At 44.6% G+C, this 22151-nt stretch overlaps 1 protein-coding gene and 1 long non-coding RNA gene across 3 annotated transcripts; both read left to right on the top strand.

The window, feature by feature from the left end:
* Positions 1-3054: 3054 nt before the first annotated feature.
* On the top strand, positions 3055-8367 carry LOC144949388 (uncharacterized). Its single transcript, XR_013640277.1, has 3 exons — positions 3055-3464; positions 5944-6024; positions 7805-8367. It is a non-coding gene; the product is annotated as an uncharacterized LOC144949388 (long non-coding RNA).
* Positions 8368-10840: 2473 nt separating this feature from the next.
* DHPS (deoxyhypusine synthase) lies at positions 10841-21701 on the top strand. Of its 2 annotated transcripts, XM_078885625.1 has the most exons (10): positions 10841-10920; positions 14903-15132; positions 17758-17943; positions 18177-18298; positions 19202-19298; positions 19493-19579; positions 19997-20102; positions 20384-20487; positions 20875-21000; positions 21572-21701. In XM_078885625.1, exons 1-10 carry the CDS (start codon positions 10890-10892, stop codon positions 21668-21670), a joined length of 1188 nt encoding a protein of 395 aa, XP_078741751.1. In that variant the 5' UTR covers positions 10841-10889; the 3' UTR covers positions 21671-21701. The 2 variants fall into 2 exon arrangements, with proteins under 2 accessions (XP_078741751.1, XP_078741754.1); XM_078885628.1 differs by lacking the exons at positions 10841-10920; positions 14903-15132 and adding an exon at positions 16610-17290.
* Positions 21702-22151: the final 450 nt, after the last annotated feature.

The raw sequence follows: 22151 nt of genomic DNA on the forward strand, positions 1-22151 counted from the left end.
TTGACTTGATTTGTCATTAGCTTAGTCTCCAGATTATAAGACGCACAAGCAAACACCCCCCCCCCCCCCCCTTCATTCTAGATTTGAAGCTTTTGTGACTGCATGGATTCATACTCTTAGGTTTTTTTCGGTAAAGTCACGTGGGTAAAAATAAGTAATAAAAAAAATTGAAAAAATTATAGAAATAAAATAATAAATCACGACGTTTCGGAGGCAACACAAGCTTCCGTCTTCAGGTGAAATCGTCACAGAAAAATTGCTGTTTGATTTTGTCATTGCCGTATTCCCCAGATTATAAGACGCACAAGCCAACACCCACCCCCTCCTTTATTTGAAAGCATAAGCTGGGTTGTGTCTTATAAACAGGCACGCGTTGTGTGTGACCAGATGTTAAGAACTTCATTCCGGGCACAAATGTGGGGTGTGTCTTGGTGACCCACCCCAACTGGACATCTGTGAAAAAGAGCTTTATAGCTCATCGGATTCCTCCTCCAGTCTCAATCAAGATTCTGATTCTGATCATTTCAGGAGCGTCCCTATAATCTGGAGAACACGGCAGGGTTTGTTGGTACTCTATACCTTTATTTAGATTATTTTGCTGAGGCAAGTGCTGTTAGCCCCCGGTGGCGAGATGTTATCTGCCTCGCCTGGTATGCAGGAGGTCGTGAGTTAATTCGCGACACTGACGCCTGCTGCTGTATATTAGAAGTTGGCGGTGTTTATCTCCCCGTGGTCGCGTCGATTTTTCTCCTGGTCCTCCGGTTTTTACCTCCACATTTAGAAATGTACGTTTTGAGTATTTGGCTGCTATGAATTACCACGTGATACACTACTTTGTTGAGCTATAATTTGTGGCCAGGTCGCTTCTGAATATTACGTTAATACCACAGTGGGCTTTACCTGGTAAGGTAAAAAAAACATAGTTAATTTGTATCTGTATATTTTCCTATACTTTGCCCTCATATCGTGTTTTTTACATTGTTGTCGTTCTAAACCCGCCCCTTACTGGCGATATGGGAAACTACTGAACATCTGTGAAAAAAGGGCTTCATGGCTCATCGGATTCTTCCAGTAAAATAAACATTCTCATTCTAAGAAAAACTACGTGATATTAAAACCAGGTAACCTAAAAGCCAGATGTTGTAAATTAGCTGACAGGAGCGGTCGTGGAAGGACGAGGGTCAACTCCGTCACGAGGAGAAGACCTAAAGCCAGACGGTGGCGTTGGTGGTGGTGATGATGGCGAGACTGTCAGTGCGGACGCGTCGACTGCGTAAACAATGAAAAGAAGACCTAAAGCAGCCAGATAACACTGCGAGGGTGGTCATTGAAGGATGTTTCACCCGCTAAACGGCTGTGGGATCTCAGAATCAGAATATGTATGGACACTGGAGGAATCCGATCAGCTATAAAGCTCTTTTTCACAGATGTCCATTCGGCGGGTATGAATGTTACAATAACAAACAATAATAAGACATGATTGTAGTGCAAAGTACTTATTTTTCAGAAGCTCAAAAAATTCACCCATTATTTGGACATTTATAGCAGCACAATAATCGAAGTCATCTCAATGCATGTTTTGTAAACATCTGGCAGAGGAAGGAACGAAGGAAGCGATGAATTTGACACGTGTATCTTCTGTTTCCCCCAGCGTTTTTCTCTTAGAAATCTATGCAATTTGAAGACCGCAGCAATCATTTAGGAGATGTCAGCGACCAACTAGGGCTCAGCGAGCCTTCAGAATCACCTACAGGAAAGATGTCACGTTCGAACATTCTTGTCGCGGCCAACGCGGTTGTGACCACCACACCTCGTGCTTGCCTTGGGTGGTTCAGAATGGCTGCGTTAGAGGCGCAGAGTCAGCAAAGCTGAGCATCAAGCCTCAGGTCTGAGTGTCTATCTCAGCATTGTCGTCAGTAATTATCTATTCACTGCTGGATAGTCTTCCGTAAGCGATTGCCATTTATCATGATATTGCAATACAACAACGATCCCCCATATAGCCATTAACAGACATAAAAGAGGTTGTTTGGGGTTAGATCGCGTAAATATGTAAAAGTGTCATTCAAACCCGCCACTACCCGACACAGCCAACGAGTAAGGGTTGTCACGTAAACAGAACCTGTCAATTCGTCACTTGTACAGCACACCGGTGTAGTGTAGTGTATAGTGTAGTGTATAGTAGTGTAGTGTATTGTGTATAGTAGTGTATAGTGTAGTGTGTAGTAGTGTAGTGTATTCTGTATAGTAGTGTATAGTGTAGTGTATAATAGTGTAGTGTATAATAGTGTAGTGCATTGTGTATAGTAGTGTATAGTGTAGTGTATAATAGTGTAGTGCATTGTGTATAGTAGTGTATAGTGTAGTGTATAGTGGAGTATACTAGTACAGCACACTGGTGTGTTTGAGAGCCAAGCCACAACATTTACAAACTGAGTACGATGTTTCGGCAGTAATTACAACTAGCTTCATCAGGCGAAAGCCTACGTGTTAAACTCATTAACTGACTGTTGGGGAAAATGTTTGCGAGCACCTATGCAGGCCAGCACGGCATACACAGGGGTGGGTGGCCAGCACCACGCCCGGCCGCCTTTGCCTTCCCAGTGACGATGTTTACACATCGCACCGGATAATCATATGAGACCGAGTCGACCTAGAACATATGTAGTGACATCACGGATGTCACTGTAGGGTGCCGGCCCTAGAGGCATGGCGTGCGATGTACTTACATCGAGGACATCACGTATGTAGCGACATCGTGGATGTCATTGGGTCATGCCGGCTCTAGCGAGGCACGGCGTGCGATGTATTGCCATCGCGAACACCCCGTATATGTGGGTGTAGTACCAGCCCTAGAGGGGCTCGGTGAGCGCTGATTCATGGCGCTGAGTGGCACCACGCGTGGCGTGCAGTGCCGACCCCGACAGGATGGGGTGTGAGAGTGTCAGCCATGGAGTAGGGTTACTACAGGCCATGGCACTCTGGTTGATCCTGGAAGGCACGTGACAGGTAAGATCTACACAGGGGCCCCAAGTGGGGGCTAGCGGTGGTCACGTGTTGGGGTGAGACGCTACGAGAGGATTCGAGAAGGTGGTCGTGGCCAAGGGCGGGGCCAGCCACGACCAGTGCTGAAAAAAACCGGGTCCCCAGAGGGACCGGGGTTCAGCGTTGCTGTTGTTATCCTGAAGATCAGCGACGCGGGTGCGAGCAACGTCATTTGACCTCCGACCCTTGACCCCCGTTCAGCGCGTGTGAGTGCTGCGCGGGGTTGTGTGAGGGGAGGCGTCGCGTTTGATTGGCGGAGAGGCAACGGAGTGTTTTCAGGCAGCCGCGAGCCAGCGACGAGCCATGCCCCCCAAGCAGGACTCGCGGACTCGCGGGGGTGTGACCCAGGGAGGAGAGCCGGCGGGCGGCAGCCCTTCTCCCGCGAGCGATGAGCAGCAGCAGCAGCTGCTCACACACGAGTGAGGGATCGGGAGACGGCGGACCCCCTACGGCCGGCGCCCAGCAGGGAGAGGCCTCGGGGGACAGCGGCCTCAACACATGCTTCTTTGCGCATTGTTTTTTGTTCAAATGTTCATTGTCAATTTCCGTGTTTGTGATCCGAGACCGAGGCCGATGTGCGGCGCCGTCGATGCGAGAGAGAGATAACCCAGTGGAGGGATTCTAGAGGGCTGGAGCCGCGACGACAGAGAAGCGAAGCTTCGTCCAGTGCGAGAGATGAGTTTGACAGGCGGCAGGAGGGCCACTGGAGGCAGACCGCACAGCAAGTCACACCAATGCATTGCGATGCGCTCGCTACGCTGCTTAACCTGATCTGGTCTCGTTTTTTTTGTTTTGACAATGAAAAGAACTAAAAAATAACAACATTAAATTTTATGACTTGTTGTTCAGCCCTGTCGTTTTAGCCCTTCGGCTAGAGCACACCCCCCCCACACACACATACAGGCTCCTCTTTTCTCTGACCGCCTTTTGACGAAGATGCGAGGCGTTGTTTTGACCACCACAGACCCCCGCCTCACCATCCACCCCACCACTTCCCCACCTCAAACCTCCCCCGATCCTACCACGGAGTCCCAGTAATGGTTTTATTTAAGAGCCATTTTTTTGTCAGTCCACGGCTGTGGATAAAGCCCTGCTCACTCCGCTCTCCACTCGGTAAAAGACGCCGCTATTGATTTGTTGAAACGTGTCCACTGTCACTCTGCGCACAAGCCGAGAATTAGAGGTGGCACTGGGGAGATCGATGCAGCACGACAAATCGGCGGGGAAATTGTCCTTGAAGAAGTCGTGATCTTACCTGGAGAGCGGCCATAACCTTAACGGAGTGGTCGATTGCTTTTTGATTGCTCGCTCGAAACACCTCCTTACAGATGACTGAGTTCCACTATTTTTCACGCCATTATATTAATATAGATGTACTTCCACTGAAAGATGTTTGGTTTCGTTTGCCAATTATTGGGCTTTTAACCGGAGAACCAAGAGTATGAATGAGCGTAAGCGCAATGGCGCCGCTGAAACTTATTAACGGCCATGATTTATTTACTGCTCGATTGAAGGCTTCCCTAAGTCGTTTCCATCTCTCTCGGTCTTGTGACGCAGAAATCCATCTAGCCACTGCACACCAGCTGATTTCATTGCTCCATCTCTTCAGCGTACACTTTCTTGCCACGTGTTCCCTCCTTTGTCCAAATAGTATTATAATGCTAATCCCATTTATCCCACAATAAAAGCCTCGTTGAGTCCCAATACATTTTTTTAAAACACAGTCCTGCATTGGGATGTTTAGCAAATTTCATTAATAACTGGCTTCATATGGGAGCAAACTGGGAAAAAAAATCTGCCACACAAACAAGCGGATGACACGCAAAGCTTCGCACACTTATAGTCAAAAATCCATAGCTGTGTAATGGGTTCCGGAGACACTTGTAGAGGTAACTTCTGTATTACAATACAACACTCCAACAGTCCTGATACTCTGTTACAGCCTAGGGACACAACCTAGGGACACAGCCTCCTCCTAGCGTACCTGACTCTAGTTACGCTCTGGGGTCCTCCGGCTACAATTACCCTAGGGGAGGCTACCTGACCCGACCCAGCCAAGGTGCGGGCCTAGACTCAGGCTTCCTCGGAACTCGCCCTTAAAAGGGCGTAGAGCCAAGAGTCCCAGAGTCCCACCACTGGCCCGCACAGCGTCCCGGCCCTTACAAGGACAAGCGGGACGAGGGGGTCCAGGGTCCTAAGCTGGCTGGTCTTGGGTCTTGAGCTGCAACTGGCCCCGATCGGCCAGGGAGCGGCCCTTTTATCCCTCTTGCCCATCGAGGGGTGAGGTTGTGTGGGCTCCCAGATACCCCGCAGAGCATACACAGCCCCCCGTTGGTGGCGCCAAGGGGCTTAGCTGTCTGGGTTGTCTGGGATCCTAGAGCCTGGTGCCGAGGGCTTAGCTGCCTAGGATCCTAGAGCCCCCAGCAGCCCCCCCCCCTCTTGGGCTGGCACAGTGGCCCCTCCCTTGGGGGTCCGAGGTACCTGCAGATGGCCCTGTCCACCACTGCCGGTAAGTGTAGCCCACCTATGGCACTACAGCTGTATCGGCATCTCCTGTTTAGGCTACAGATTTGACACATGCGTCTCAGTCACGACTGTCACTGCTAGGATGCCTTTAAAGTTATAGAAGTGACTAAGCACATTGAATTAATAAACACCGTGTCGCCCGACTTGAAAACATTTCCCTCCAGTGCTTGATTAGTATCGGCTAAGATGTTCGGGTGACGTCGAATGGTGTTCGCGGGACGTTTCAATACTGGTAGAGCTCATGTGGATGCTGGCCGTATGATATGAAGTCGCAGGCCGGATTAGGTCCATGGCCCATAAGTTCTCCACCCCTTGTCCTCTCATCTCCTCGACTAAAAGTCTCCGTGTCCAAACTTCCTGCGCTTCACACAGTTTGCCTCCTGGAGAAATGTTTGACGAACCTGGAGTTGTGCATTGGACTGAGGAACCAAGGTCTGCAACAACAGCATCAGCGTGAGTTTGTTTGATAATATTGTACATTTGCGGGTTTCATCTTGTACTCTTAGTTCTTTCGGTAAAGTCACGTAGGTAAAAAATGAAATCTTGACCAGAGCTCATCAGAAGGATACAGGTTCATCGCTATCCAACTGCTCATCATCAACAGCAGAAATACCACGGTCAATCGACCGTGCGCCACCCCAATGCTCGTTTGAGCAGAGCTCAATATAAACGTGCAATACATAGTGGTGTAGAAGTGCGTTAAACTAAATAAACTAAGTATTGGAGAGGGCACAGCTCGAAAACACAAGCATGAGTATAACTAGGGCAGTTGTGGAATGCGGGATTGAATCAAAACGATGAAAGGAAGAGGTACGTGAGAGCAGGTTGGCGTTCTTTTGAGAAGCCGACATTGGTACTGTAATTAAAACAATATAATCATGTATTATGTGCGCATATAGTTGTCCATCTAATTCGGACTCATATATAATAGAGAGTGAGCTTGCCTACAGACATCTGGCAATTTATAAGCATTGGTTCAAGCAAGTGTTGTTGGATCTGTGGCCACGTCTGTGAAGATATCTGTGGGTTAGATACGGTACTTTGTGTGGAATTGGATGGGGCGAGCCGGTTTGTTGGGTGTGTTGGGTGTGGACGGTGTGGACACTCCCCCAGGGAAGGGGTCGGCATCCAAAACATGAACAAGAGACATTTTTGTCGAATTCCGTACAAAACTCAATATTTCAAGAGCCTCAATTCACGTGAACACATACATACGTAGCCACATGCAGCTCCGGAGCCGAAGATTGCTTGATCCCTGCCCCAGGGAATGAGGCAATTGAGGATTTAATGAAGAAATACTTAGTTAAAGGAGATATCTCCACCTATGGAAGTGGGGTGAGCCAGCGATAAGAAGGATCTTGGGGGAGGGGTGAGCTGGTGTTTTGGGTGCGGCTGGGTAACTTTCTGTTATATTTTAAGCAGTTTTCAAAATAACTTTTACAATATTAAAAAAAAACACCAAATAGATGCCGATCCTGTTGTTGTGGCCGCTCCAATCAACTCTTGAGTCTCACCATCTGATGATGAGACACTGAATTTCAAAATAGGCATACAACCTTTGCTTGTGTTGAACCAACGCTACTGGAATTATACACTGCCAGAAGTCCGCGCGTGGCCGATGGGATGGGTAAAACATACTTTAGTTTTTACGTGGAGGAACGGATATGTGAAGGAGGCATTTCGTCTGCGTTTTTTACATTTTTAACACAAAAGTAATACTGTATACCAATACGGTATGCCTAAATGTGCCACATGCTAAACCTGGGCCAAGACTACATCATCCATGGCTGTGTTTTGGGCAGATTTATAAACCACGTCGTCATAACAACTAATCAATGTTTAGAACGTGGAAATGACATGTCGGTGTGGAGGAGTGAATCATCTCAACGACCTATATCTAAATTTAGATTTAAAGCTTTCGTGACTGCAGAGATTCATATTCTTGGTTCTTTCGGTAAAGTCACGTAGAAGGGAAATAATAAGATAATATAAATATATTGTCCCTTCTACGTGCCTTTACCGAAAGAACCAAGAATATGACCTATATCTATTCATGTCTCGGGTGAGCCTATCCCTCAGGGGACCATAGATTTACGAGCAACTCAAACGCTGCATTAGCGAGTCCACATCTGTCCCGCGGGCTACAATTTGAAGAATTCCGAAACACGTTGCCTACGTGTCTATGTACAGAGGTGGTCATTAACGCTCTTCGTTTGTCTCCTCGGGCTCCCAGGTGTACCACGTGACGGGTCCCGATGCCTCGCACGATATCAAGAATGCAGTGTCTCGTGTTCCAAGAGCCCTCGAGAAGTGGGGGGAGGGGGGCAATGAGGAGCCGCCCCGCCTCCTCCTCCTCCCACATACACACCTAGAGTCAATCCTGGCAAAAAGCAAGGTGTACCCATGTGTCAAAATGAACAGTGTACCAAGTATGGAATAAATGCAATTGTACCATCGTGTCAAAATTAAACGTGCATCAATGTGTCAAAAAGCAAAGTGTACCCATGTGTTTAAAATGCACCAATGTACTTATTGTGGAAAAAAACAAGTGTCCCCTTTACGTGAAAATTAAACCTGTGGCTGTCTGTCAAAGTTAAACTCTATTTCAAAAGGCAACGTGCATCTATGTGACAAGATTCAATGTGTACCACCTGTATTCTGTGACGTCGAAGTGAAGTATGTACACGCGTGTCAAATAAAATGTACCATATTTAAATAGCGCACCTATGAGATAAAAAGCAAAAGTGTACCCATGTGTCCAAATGCAAGTGCACATTGGGCATCCATCAGTTTCATTTAAAAAAGTGTACTCATCTGTCTTTAGGCAAAGTGTGACCTACGTGCCAAAAGTCAGTGTACAATTTGTCAAAAATTCAATATTCTTCCGTTTTGAGAACAATGAAAAAAATTATCTAAAAAATGACGCAATGCATCTTACACCCAAGTGTCAATAGTGAAAGTGCGATCATTAATGTTCTGCCCTACATAAGTTCTTTGCCTCAGTAAATTCGCGGATTATAGGCATAAACACTTTCTATGTTCCAAATACAGCTACATTTACATGTGGGTCTTTGTTAATTTTTTGCTTGATTACATTTAAATGTCTGCAATTTACCTAAGCGTGTCTCTGCAGCTCCGCTTGTCTTTTTGCATATTGCGTTTGTCCATCTACAGCATTAAAAATTGGGCTTGGGCAGGACACGCCATGGCTAGAAGGGACGATGGTCGGTGGTTGGGAATAACCGCGGAGTGGCAGCCAATGGAGGGATCACCCCGAAGAACATCTCCACAAAGATGGAGCAATGAAATCAGCTCGTCCACCTGAGCTAGACCAGTGGTTCTTAATCTTGACTGAAGCCTTGCACGCCTTTGGTTCTCAATCGTAAAATATATATTTCTAAAACCAATAAATACATCGGTTTGATTAAACAAAGTAGTTGCACTTATTTAATTTGTGTTTCGATTATTTACCTTCTGAAAAAATCTGGCATGTCTCGCACCGCCAGAAAGGGCATCTCGCACCCCACAGAGAATGCGTGCACCCCAGATGTAGAATCACTGAGTTAGACGGACTGGGTTACATCATCGGATCGGAAGGGGTGGCCGACGGCTGTCGGATCCTTCATGCAGCAGTGGATAGACCACGGCTGATGATAATGATGAATCGAGCATGCATTATTGACACTCATGAATTAGCTTTGATTGACGCGTCTCTTAACAAAACACGCCATCAGCGCAGGTGAATTGCCAGGGTGGCTGCTCCGGCACCTGATACTGCACCGCTGTTTGAGTTGATTTGTCATTGCCGTATTTTCCAGATTATAAGACGCACAAGCCAACACTCACCCCCCCTCCTTTATTTGAAAGCATAAGCTGGGTTGTGTCTTATAAACAGTCAGGCGTTGTGTGTGACCAGATGTTAAGAACTTCATTCCGGGCACAAATGTGGGGTGTGTCTTGGTGACCCACCCCTACTGGACATCTGTGAAAAAGAGCTTAATAGCTCATCGGATTCCTCCTCCAGTCTAAATCAAGATTCTGATTCTGATCCTTTCAGGAGCGTCCCTATAATCTGGAGAACACGGCAGGGTTTGTTGGTACTCTATACGTTTATTTAGATTATTTTGCCGAGGCAAGTGCTGTTAGCCCCCGGTGGCGAGATGTTATCTGCCTCGCCTGGTATGCAGGAGGTCGTGAGTTCATTCGCGACACTGACGCCTGCTGCTGTATATTAGAAGTTGGGGGTGTTTATCTCCCCGTGGTCGCGTCGATTTTCTCCGGGTCCTCCGGTTTTTACCTCCATATTTAGAAACCTACGTTTTGAGTATTTGGCTGCTATGAATTACCTTTTGATAAACTACTTTGTTGAGCTATAATTTGCGGCCAGGTCGCTTCTGAATATTACGTTAATACCACAGTGGACTTTACCTGGTGAGATTAAAAAAAACATAGTTAATTTGTATTTGGATATTTTCTTATACTTACATTGTTTATTGTTGTAACGTTCTGACCCGCCCCTTACTGGAGATCCGTGAACAAAAAGCTTCATAGCTCGTCGGATTCCTCCAGCCATAAATAAACATACTGAAAATAGGGTTTTCCCCTTTTTTCTGGCAACAAAACAGGTGTTAAGATGTAAAAAAAACACCAAACTGAAACCTTTTAGGAGGAATCATGTCCGCATTAACCACAATGCTTGTGGTCAAAATGCATTGTCCTTGAAATTGATTAGTCCACACCAGACAGCTTTCTTTTTTGGTTCTTTCGGTAAAGTCACGTAGATAGAAAAATAACAAGAAAATAATAAAAATCACGACGTTTCGACCGCAACACAATCAATCGTCTTCAGGTGAAAAATCATACAGCAGGCGAACTGCTGAGTCAGGAGAAATAAATAAACAAATATCCCGATATTCTTGGTTCTTTCGGTAAAGTCACGTAGAAGAGAAATAATAAAATAATAAAAATATAAAACAATAAAATTCTCACGATATTTTTATTATTGTATTATTTCCCCTCTACGTGACTTTACCGAAAGAACCAAGAATATGAATCCCTGCAGTCACGAAAGCTTTAAATCAAAATATTCCGATCCCAAAAACGCAAGCGCTCGCGATTGCTTCGACGCCCGATTACGCCGTCGCATGACGTCACCCGTCATTGCAACCCTGCGAGTGCAGTCGTTTGACGTCATCACGCACCAAACGCATCCGTGCACCGCGGCATTCCGCGTGACGTAGCAATGAAAAAGAGCAACATTGTCAAGCCCCTTCGATGACGTCATCGCGCACGCATAAAGCTCTCGACGCCGGAGCGCGATGGACCTTTCGCGGCAGCTGCTCGTGGCGGGTGAGTGTCGAACACATTCGCCGTTGTCACGAGAGACTCGTTTATCGTGTTCGCTCTGAATCTGTGAGTAGTATGAGCTCTGTGATTTGTATTTGTAATAGTCGACTCGTTCATAGGCATTTCCCTCGTGGCGTTGGACTTGACTCCATCAACCCATTCATTCCACGTGATGGTTGGTGGTGGTGGTTGTGGTTGTTGTTGCTGCAGGGTGTTTTAATCGCGGTTATTATTGGTATGAATGAGTGCTATATTGAGGGAGTTTATCGCTCGCACACGCTGATCTTGTTACACACGTGCGCATCACTTCAGACTGTTGGGGCAAGTGCAGTTAGCGAGCACATGTGGAGGCACATCACGGGCCACGGTGTGTGGGTGGTTGGGTGGTTGTGTGTGTGTGGGTGGTTGGGTGGGTGGTTGGGTGTGTGTGTGGGTGGTTGGGTGGGTGGTTGTGTGTGTGGGACCTCGGGGAGGCCCCAGGGGTTCAGATCATTGAGAGCGGGAATCGAACTCTGATCGCCGAACCGTTACACTCCCGCTCCCACACCACTACGTTCACACCCACACTACATTAACACGCCACACATTACACTATATACTGTACAGCACTTTACACACTATACTATGTTACACCACAGACTGAAATATGTATCTTCTGTGAGCTTTACACCACGCACTACACCGTACCCATCTACATCCCACTGTACATTACAGTAGTGTATAGGGTGGTCCAAATGTCTTGTGACCCCCCATTTAATTCTCTAGCCCTTCATATATAATAGGGTTTTCCCCTTTTTTCTGGCAAAAAAACAGATGTTAAGATATTATTGGTTCTTTCGGTAAAGTCACGTAGAAGGGAAATAATAAAAATAAAACAATTAAATTCTCACGACGTTTCGATTGCAATACACGCAATCAGCATCAGGTGTGTGAAAACCACAGCAAGAAAATTTTAAAAAATGTTTTCAAAACATTTCTTGCTGTGGTTTTCACACCTGATGATGATTGCTTGTATTGCAATGGAATGGTCGTGAGAATTTTATTGTTTTATTTTTATTATTTTATTATTTCCCTTCTATGTGACTTTACCGAAAGAACTAAGAATATGAATCCCTGCAGTCACGAAAGCTCTAAATCGAAATTTAGGTGTTAAGATGTTAAAACACCAAACTGAAACCTTTTTAAAGGAATCATGTCCCCAATTATATTCCTTAAATAATCATCAAATAGAGCAAGTCAAATTCTATAAGTATCTTGGGGTCATCATTGATTCAAAACTGAATTTTCAAGATCGCATTGATTCTTAATTTTAGAACTTTCGTGACTGCAGGAATTATTATTTGTTTCTTTCGGTTAAGTCACGTCTAAAGATAAAAGAATACATTAAATTAAATAATAGAATACGACGTTTCGATTGCAACACAAGCAATCATCATCAGGTATAATGAAATAGCGACATAAAATTTAACCAGAAAACTATAGACAGACATATTAGCAGACAGATATTACCAAGATACATAGCGAGAGCAACACAAGTAACAGAGAGGGGTGATCGTCTCTGTGTGGTGGCCTTTTTTTTCTCTAACCCTCCTCCCTCTCTCTGCCTCCGCCCCCCTCTGTCTATTTAAGGCCACCACACAGAGACGATCACCCCTCTCTGTTACCTGTGTTGCTCTCGCTATGTATCTTGGTGATATCTGTCTGCTAATATGTCTGTCTATAGTTTTCTGGTTAGATTTTATGTCGCTATTTCATTATACCTGATGATGATTGCTTGTGTTGCAATCGAAACGTCGTATTCTATTATTTAATTTATTATTTTATCTTTAGACGTGACTTAACCGAAAGAAACAAATAATAATTCCTGCAGTCACGAAAGTTCTAAAATTAAGATTGAACCACTTCTACGGGGAAGTTTTAAGCTTATCTTTTTTCTCTCTCTGTGGCGACTTGTTTTCTCTGCCTGTGTCCTCTCTTTAGATTGTTCACACTTAAATTCTAACTTAGCAATCTTTGAAATACGTAATCAACCAGGCTATCGTTAATTGTGTGTTGACCGACCCTCTGTGTTGTATTACATTACATTTCGATATTTTACTAGGTTATTTAATTTTAGTGTGTCCTTCTCCTGATTTTCAGGCTTGCTTGCCGTGCCATCGCATTCGCAGCACCACGTCTGTTGACCACTCATTGATATGCTAATTTTTTCTCTAACCCTCCTCCCTCTCTCTGCCTCCGCCCCCTCTGTCTATTTAAGGCCACCACACAGAGACGATCACCCCTCTCTGTTACCTGTGTTGCTCTCGCTATGTATCTTGGTGATATCTGTCTGCTAATATGTCTGTCTATAGTTTTCTGGTTAGATTTTATGTCGCTATTTCATTATACCTGATGATGATTGCTTGTGTTGCAATCGAAACGTCGTATTCTATTATTTAATTTAATTTATTATTTTATCTTTAGACGTGACTTAACCGAAAGAAACAAATAATAATCGCATTGATTATATTGGTAAATAGACAATTTTAAATTGGGTTTCTGTATCGATACAAGCACTGCTTCCCCCCTATGTTCCGCTTGTAATTGATAAAAGCTACCATACTGCCTCTAATTGATTACTGACATCGTATATAGATCAGCCCCCAATACTATACTGAAGAAACTTGACTTAATTAATCACTCGGCCTTAAGATTTGCATTGAACTGCCCATATAGGGCCCACCACTGCGATCTCTAAATTGGGTCAAACTTAACTTATCTTAATGATCGACGGCTTGTGCATCAGATCGTATTTATTCACGATATACTTACAAAAAAATCAGCAGACTACCTGCTGGATCTCCTTACTGTTTCGAAGAACAAATGTGACCTAAGGTCTTTGCTCATTTACCAGCTTCACATTCCTTATTGCCGTACAAATACTGGAGGAAGGGCCTTTTCTATTGATGCCCCCAGGGTCTGGAATGCTATCGCCAATAAACTGCAACTTTGATCACTACCTGTGAGATATTCACTTAAAACTGCTCTAGAGGAGTTGTACACCCCTAGCTGCCACTGCTATTCAGAATGGCCTGAAATAAAATGTATCATTCCGGATGACCGCTGCAAAGTATGATCTCGAGTTTTGATTATAGTGTTCAGATCTTTAAAGGTGTATTGAAAAATGTTGATACTGCTACTGATACTCCTGCTGTTATGGAGTGACTCATGCAGCCAGCTATGGCTGCAAAGTTTGGTCGTACATGTTATGTGTATCGTTTATTGTTAAATTTGAATCACAGTTCTTATGATCACTGTTACATTGTTTTTATAGCTTTATTTTGGTGATTTTGAAAACGTTTTGGTTTAGCCATGTTTGTTTGTTGTAGTACAGAGTTAGCCTGATAACTTTAATCAAAATTGTCTTATGGTTATTGTTTGACTTGCATCCCACTGGGATTTTTGCACAGCGTCGAAATGCGGTGTTTTTTCTGTAAGACTTTGCTGTTTTTTCCTGGATTTTTCTGTTGCGTGTAGTCACTTGAAGATGTTTCTTGTTTGTTGTGGTTGCACCCGAGTCAAGAGCCGCATGGCTCACAGGGTTATATATATAAAAGGGAAATTTGTGATTGTGTCTGTTCAAAATGTTTAGCATACTTCCCGACATGCAACAATCTTGAAATTTGCTATGTGGGTACTTTCCAAACTGTACACCATGCAAAAATTATAAAAATAGACATTTGTATTTTTGGGGGGGGCGCAATAATGCATATATTTTGCACGGCAAGTGAGCTGTGATGTCACATCTGTCATGTGACCCGTATGCAGAAGCGTAACGCAGTGTGCCTGCTCATGTCACGCATCCCCCCCACCAACCCTCCGCGGGTAAAGTGAAATACAAATGTGTTGCAGGTCTAGCCTACCAAAATGAAATACACAGCTCAAGGGAACCTACTTGCATGTCTTTGGCTCGTGGCTGAGAACTCCCTGCTCTCTTCCCTCTCAGGTGACGAGACCTTCCCCGAGGACGACGACGACACAATGGCCACCACCATTCCTCACATGGCCCATGAGGCGCTGTTTGTGCGCAGCACGGATCTTCCCACGCACACCCCCCGCGTGCGCGGATACGATTTCGACGGCGGCATTGATCACCACGCACTGCTCGGCAGCCTCCTGACCACGGGCTTCCAGGCCACCGCGTTTGGGCAGGCGGTGCTGGAAGTCAACCGCATGGTTTGACAATAGGCGATGCACACTTAACCACCACACCTAACCACAGCTCGTGTTGAGCAGAATTTCATAACCATCTGACTGGATGAAACTGCACTCAAAATGCAGTTTACCAATTACCAACCGCATGGTTGATGACAAGTCACTCATGGGCAATACATACTCAACCACCACACTTAACTACAACTCATGTTGAACAGAATAATGCAGCATTTGTAGCTCTCGTGCTTTTTTGGGGTTGTACCTTGTTGTTTGGCATGATGTCTGACGTTTCGCTTCAGGAACTGAAAATGCTGCCAGCACGTGTAGGGAAAGCTCGGACATCATGCCAAACAACCCGAAAAAAGCACATCGAAGAGCTGTGCACCGCCACTGAAATAAATCACACTCCATTTTAAACTAACCAACTGTTATCAACAACTAAACAGCGTTGAGCATGATTAGCCTAATCACCCCGAATGAGCCTGATGTCATTGGATCTCAGAAGCTGAGGAGGTTGAGTCTGGATAGTGCTTTGACGGCTGACCGCAACTCAACTAGATCATCGTAGGCTGCTATGGGGCTATATGGCGGGCAAATAAACCCCTCGACCCACATAGTGTGTGTGGGGAGATTAATCTAGTGGTCGATTGGCAAAAGGGACATGTAAATGTACGTATAACCATGATAAAGTACAGTTGACTATCACGAAATACATTTGACCACAAATGAACCCACACACCAATTTTTATTTGCTCATATAAATCTTGGCACCAACTTTGAATCCATCTTTATTAAGTTATATCCTCGTCATTAATTCCTAATGGTTATAATGAGTTAAATATGGCAGTAACCTCAATACTGTATATGAAAAGAAATCTCAGGGTGTGTCTGTAAAATCGATTTTTACGCTCGTGATAGGTGTGTAGAGGTGATAGCTACTCGTCCGTGATTCAAGACATGACAGGTGCATAAAATCATGAATGCGAGAATGGATTCCACTATGTAACACAATTTTTGTTCCTGGGTAGTAAGTGTTATTTCCTAAGTGCTTATGCCTAAAAAGTATAGAAAACGGCTATTATTCCCCCACAAACTTTGCTTTTGTGACCAGGATGGTGATATTTCGAAATGTACCTATTTTCAATGAGAAAAGGGGCAAATTTGTGTCTTTTCGTTGACATAAAGTCAGAAAAAAACTACATATGAATCAAAATTAACATGTATTTATGCTAAAGTAATACAAAAAAATACTACAACATATTTAGAAGTGAGTAGTTTTTATAGATTTACGATTATACTGTAAATCATTTTCACGAATCAGCCCCCAAATGTAGTCTCCAAAAATGTCCATGGTAGCGGCGTTCAACGTCCAGTATATCCTGGTGGAAGCGCTCGCCTTGCTCCTCCGAGTACGCTCCCATGTTCTCCTTGAATTGATCAAGATGAGCATCAAGGATATGGACTTTGAAGGTAGCCTAGTTCTTCACCAGTGTCTCAACCAGCTCCACATAGTTTTCGACCTTGTGATTGCCCAAGAAGCCACGAACCACTGCAACAAAGCTGTTCCAAGCCGCTTTCTCCCTACTGGTTAGCTTCTTGCGGAATTTATTGCACTCCAGGATCTTTTTTATCTGTAGTCCGACGAAGACACTGGCTTTGACCTTTGCCTCAGCTTAGGGAAGAAGTCTTGAAGGTACTTGAAGGCTGTTGACTCCTTATCTACAGCTCTGACAAATTGTTTCATAAGACCCAATTTGATGTGCAGTGGTGGCATCAACTCGGTCCGCTGTGGCCAGTCCCGCCTGTGGTAGTGCGCCTTGATGTCCCTGCTGTCCCAAAGGCAAAGGTAGCAGGGAAACTTGGTAAAACTGCCTTGGAGACCCATCAGGAATGCCACCATTTTTAAGTCTCCGATGACCCAGCTATACTCGTCATACTTAAAGGCATCCAGCAAGGTCTTGATGCTGTTCTAATCCTCTGAGGTACACCGAGTGAGCCAGGGGAAAAGGCGGGTACTTGTTACCATTATGGAGCAGCACGGATTTGAGGCTCCTGGATGAGCTGTCAATGAAGAGGCGCCACTCATTCTGGTTACAGGCGATTCCGATTTCCTCAAACAGACTGGTCACATCGTGGCAGAAGCAGAGCCCATCTTGACGGGTGAAGAAGCTGCGAAAAGGTTGGTGACGCTTCCTCTGGTCTGCGACCTGCACACTTTCATCCAACAAGTTCCACTGCTTGAGTCTAGACGTCAAGAGCTCGGCATTGGACTTGGTGAGACCAAGATCTCTGATCAAGTCGTTGAGGTCTTTTTGGTTGGGGTAGTATGGGTTTCTCTCCTCAGCTCCACCTCCGAAATTGTCATCTGGATCTACAACATCTTCCTCGCTCTCTTCTAAAGACGGCTGCTCTCTCTCCGGAGGAGTGGGTACGGGGAGCTCATGGCAGTGTGGCACCGGGGCGATGGATGAAGGTCTGAATCTATCTGGAATGTTCTGTAAAATAGGTAAATTTCAAAATATCACTGTCCTGGTCACAAAAGCAAAGTTTGTGGGGAATAATAGCAAAAAGTACTTTTGTTACACAGTGTTATTTATTATTCTTTTAATCAATGCACGTCTTGTAAACATACATGTATTGTCTCAGATCGCCAAACGCAAAGAGCCTATCCCTGTGGATCAAGATAGTGATGGCGATGGGTTGGTGGTGAAGGCCTCAGAATCATCTGATGAGAAACCTCTCAAAAATTGCACCATCTTCCTCGGATACACTTCCAACATGATCTCATGTGGAGTGCGGGAGTCCCTGAAATTCTTGGTGCAGCACAGCATGGTGAGTGGTGGTAGAGGTGATGTTGGTGTTTATTATAGTAGTGATAGTTGTGACAGTGGCAATGGTGGTTGTGGTGATGGAGTAGGTGATGATGCTGTTGGTAATAAGGATGAGTGTTGATGTGGTGGTGGAAGATATGCTGTTGGTGATGACGTTGATGATTAATAATGGTGGTTGTGTTGGAGTTGGTGATGGTACTATTGGTGGCAATCACGAGGATGTTTATGATGTAGGTGGACGTGATTGTGACGACGGCGGGTGGAGTAGAGGAGGACCTCATTAAGTGCATGGCTCACACCTTCGTGGGGGACTTCGCACTCAAGGGCAAGGACCTTCGTCTAAAGGGGATCAACAGGTGAGAGATAATGGGGTCAGTAGATACATATTTAACCTTGCAGAATGTACATGCATATACGCTACATGTGATTGTCTTTGTGTGGTAGGCAGGAGTAGTGCTGGCACAGTATTGGTTACCGCATTGCGCTATGAACCCGGTAGCCTGAGTTATTCCCGGCCATGGCTCACATCAGTGGCGAGTAACAATAGAATCAGTCCTGTTCTTCCTCAAGTACCGAGTGTGTGCAAACATTGTCACCGAGTACACAAAGGTGGTGGTCTCAACCACATCATCTCCTTATGCGCCATTCTTGCCTTAATCGGTGTGCGCTAACTGCTCTTGCGTCAGGGAATGTATTTTGTGTTGTGTGTAGTCTGCATGTAATGATTCCTCTAACCTCCACTGATTTCAGTCACTGTGTTGTCGAGACCATTTGTACCATCTCGTTGGCATTGTTGCTCATTTTATCCATCTCATTTGTTCAGCTTGGTTCACTCAATAGCCTAAATGTAATCACGCATAATATTCGGAAATATTACATTATCGAATCTCACGAGCACAATTCGATGCATGTGTCATGAGCATAAGAACCAATTTTAATCCTGGAAGGAATTCATCATTACATGCCTTCTCTTATTTTTTTATTTAAAGAAAATTTGCATCACCACTCCATCCTGTTTTGTATTGTGGACTTGCAGTTTTTTCACTTACTATAAGCTTGTTCATGCTAATGCATTTTTGCAACCTTTACATGTTTATGTATGCATACCGTGTAAATGTGTACGTGCTTATATCTTATTATTAAGTCTCATGACTCAGTGGAGGGTCTTGCCAAGATTTAGAAGCAGGAGGTTGATTGCTATGCATATTCAAATTGAGTAATTTCCTAATATGTATGAATTTTGGATGCTGTGTCACCAGAACTGGCAATCTCCTTGTACCCAACAATAACTACTGTCTGTTCGAGGACTGGGTGATGCCCATATTGGATCAAATGTTGTTGGAGCAAACAACTCAGGTAGGACTTGTGATGGCTCATCAGCATCGACAGCAGCAGTAACATCAGCAACAGTCATTCTTATCATCAGCTGCAGCAGATGCATCATATTATCAGCAGCGGCTCTGTCATCATCATTACCAAAATGATTATAACGAAAATGAGTGAAGGCATTAATCAATGAGACTTAATGAAGGTCAACTTTCCACCCTCAGAACATGAAGTGGACTCCATCTAAGATGATTGCTCGTCTGGGGAAGGAGATTGACAACCCGGATTCTGTGTGCTATTGGGCTTACAAGGTGGACAACACAATCTTTAACCAGTTTTGCTTGTCTTCTTGCACACCCACACTCACCCATTCGCACACCCACTCACTCGCCACTCAACAACTCAATTACACACCTGTCCACTTGAAGACACTCTCAATTGCTAATCCACAATGACCGACACCGACTCACCCACCTACTTACCCACTTATTTATTCACTCTGAGCTATGAAAATGGTGACCTGGGTTCGATTTCCAGTAATGGATAAAATCACTGCCATGCAACATCATCATTTCATCTTACATTATCGATTATCACAAGTACAATTCCATGCATGCATTGTAATCATATGAAATTTTTGTTATTGAATTCATGATTAATTACATCCCGTTATTGTTAATACGCCTTATAAGCCTATATGGGGATCTTTGTTTTGTTGTTGTTTATAGAACAACATCCAAATCTTTAGCCCAGCAATCACAGACGGCTCCTTGGGAGACATGCTCTACTTCCACTCATACCGCAACCCAGGCCTAATTTTGGACGTCATTGAAGGTAAACTCCACACCCAGGCCACAAACCCAGGCGTAGTGTTTCTAATGGCCAATTTTTACTCTCTGAAAGACAGCTCATATCTTGTGACTTACCACCACCACTCTTTAGCAAATGACAGCTGCTGCTAATGATGCTTGTGATTATGATAATCATGATTATACTATTGCTGCTGCTGATATTACTGCCCTTTCTGATAATTATGCTCCACCTGCTTTGTTGATGATGCTGAAAACAATTATGATACAGCTACTGATGATGTGCTGATACTGCTGTTGTTGCAGACATCAGATTGATGAACAACCATGCTGTGCATGCGAAGAACACGGGGATGATTATTCTCGGAGGTGGTGTAATCAAACACCATATTTGCAATGCAAATCTTATGGTGAGAATCCACAATGTTGCTCGTAAATGAAGATACAGAATAAAAAACAAACTGCTCTTTTCCACTAGCTATGTCTATGCTGAGTGATCGATGCTGTTCCACATGAGTGTGAAGCTTCACAGTTAAACAAATTTCTCGTTTGTAACCCTAATTGATTTGCTGATCTCACCGACTGCTTCATATCCTGTGTTGCTGAATCTATTGACATCTTGGATTTATCAATTGACCACTACGATTCGTCAATTTCTTGATCACCTCTTCCCCCGGTTGCTTGATTTCTTTGATCGCCAACTGTTGATTCCTTGATCACCTGACAGATTACCGCCATGATTTCCATCAGTTCTGACGTGTCTCTGATCCCCATGGCACTGGTTCCCTCCATCACAGAGGAACGGTGCCAACTTCTCAGTGAACATCAACACCGCCCAGGAGTTTGACGGCTCCGACTCGGGGGCCAGACCCGATGAAGCTGTATCCTGGGGCAAGATCAGCATCACTGCCAAGCCCGTCAAGGTGCTCGCAGAGCCACGCTAAGACTGCCCTAGGGGTCGGTGTTAAATTACTGCCCCAGTGGTCAGTGGTAATGATTATAGCTCTATGATACATATGGCCAAACTAAGGCTCCCTTGGGGGGGGGGGGGTGTTAATAACTTAGGCTCATAGAGCCAAACTAAGGCTCCTCTATGCCTCAGTGTTAGTGCTTGAAGCTTTGAGAGTACAACCAAGATTCCCTTGTAATTTATAGAGCCACTCAGGTTTCCTTAGCGTTCATAGTCAGAATATCACTCCCCTAGGATTCAGTGTTCATGCCTAAGCTTCACGGAGCAAACTGGGACTGTGTGTATGTACATAATTATGTATATGTAGCAGCATTTTGATGCTCTACAAATTCATACTAATTGTAATCCTGCATCTTTGTTTACTTGAATTTAACATCACCTTGTCCTGTGCTATGCCGACATTAACTGGTGCTTGCTCACAGCACTTGCCTCAACATTCTATAAGGCTAGACAGGGGATCTTTGTATGATTGTGTGTAAATATATATTCGTGTGTTTCTGTTTGTGTTGTGTGTGTGTGTGTAGGTTTATGCGGATGCTTCCCTCGTGTTCCCTCTCCTTGTGGCCGAGACGTTCGCCCGTGAACATTTTTCTTTAGAATCTTCCAAGAAGCCTGGTGAATAGCCTGGACAGAGGGGGGCTGGGGAAGGCGGGAGGGAGTGGGAGGGACAGAGGAGGAGACGGGAGAAAGGCAGAGTAGGGATTGATGACAGTTTAACACGTATGCTTACGCAATCAATATTATCCATAACGTGGGTTTAATCTCCAATTAATGAGCATGTTTTGTTTATGGGACAAACATTACTAATGGGCTGTTGGGTGCTGTCCGGGTTTAATGGCATTTATACGTATGCAATCTAACCCAAAATATTTTTTTTATGGATAGATAAGAGAGGAGAGCGAATTTGGGAAGAGTAAATGTTCGTTGGGTTTATATTTTGGTTAACTTTAAACTTTGTAAATATGATGTTTTAAAAAAATATTTCAGCATGTAGTTTAACTGCTGATGTTTTATTGGAGTTGCTTTCCATGAGAGTTATGTTTATGCTGCTTCAGTGACACGAGCACGGGTATGGCCAGCACCACGCCTGGCCACCTTTGTTTG

This window comes from Lampetra fluviatilis, chromosome 3, assembly GCF_964198595.1.
Source record: "Lampetra fluviatilis chromosome 3, kcLamFluv1.1, whole genome shotgun sequence".
In the NCBI taxonomy this organism is placed as follows: domain Eukaryota; kingdom Metazoa; phylum Chordata; class Hyperoartia; order Petromyzontiformes; family Petromyzontidae; genus Lampetra; species Lampetra fluviatilis.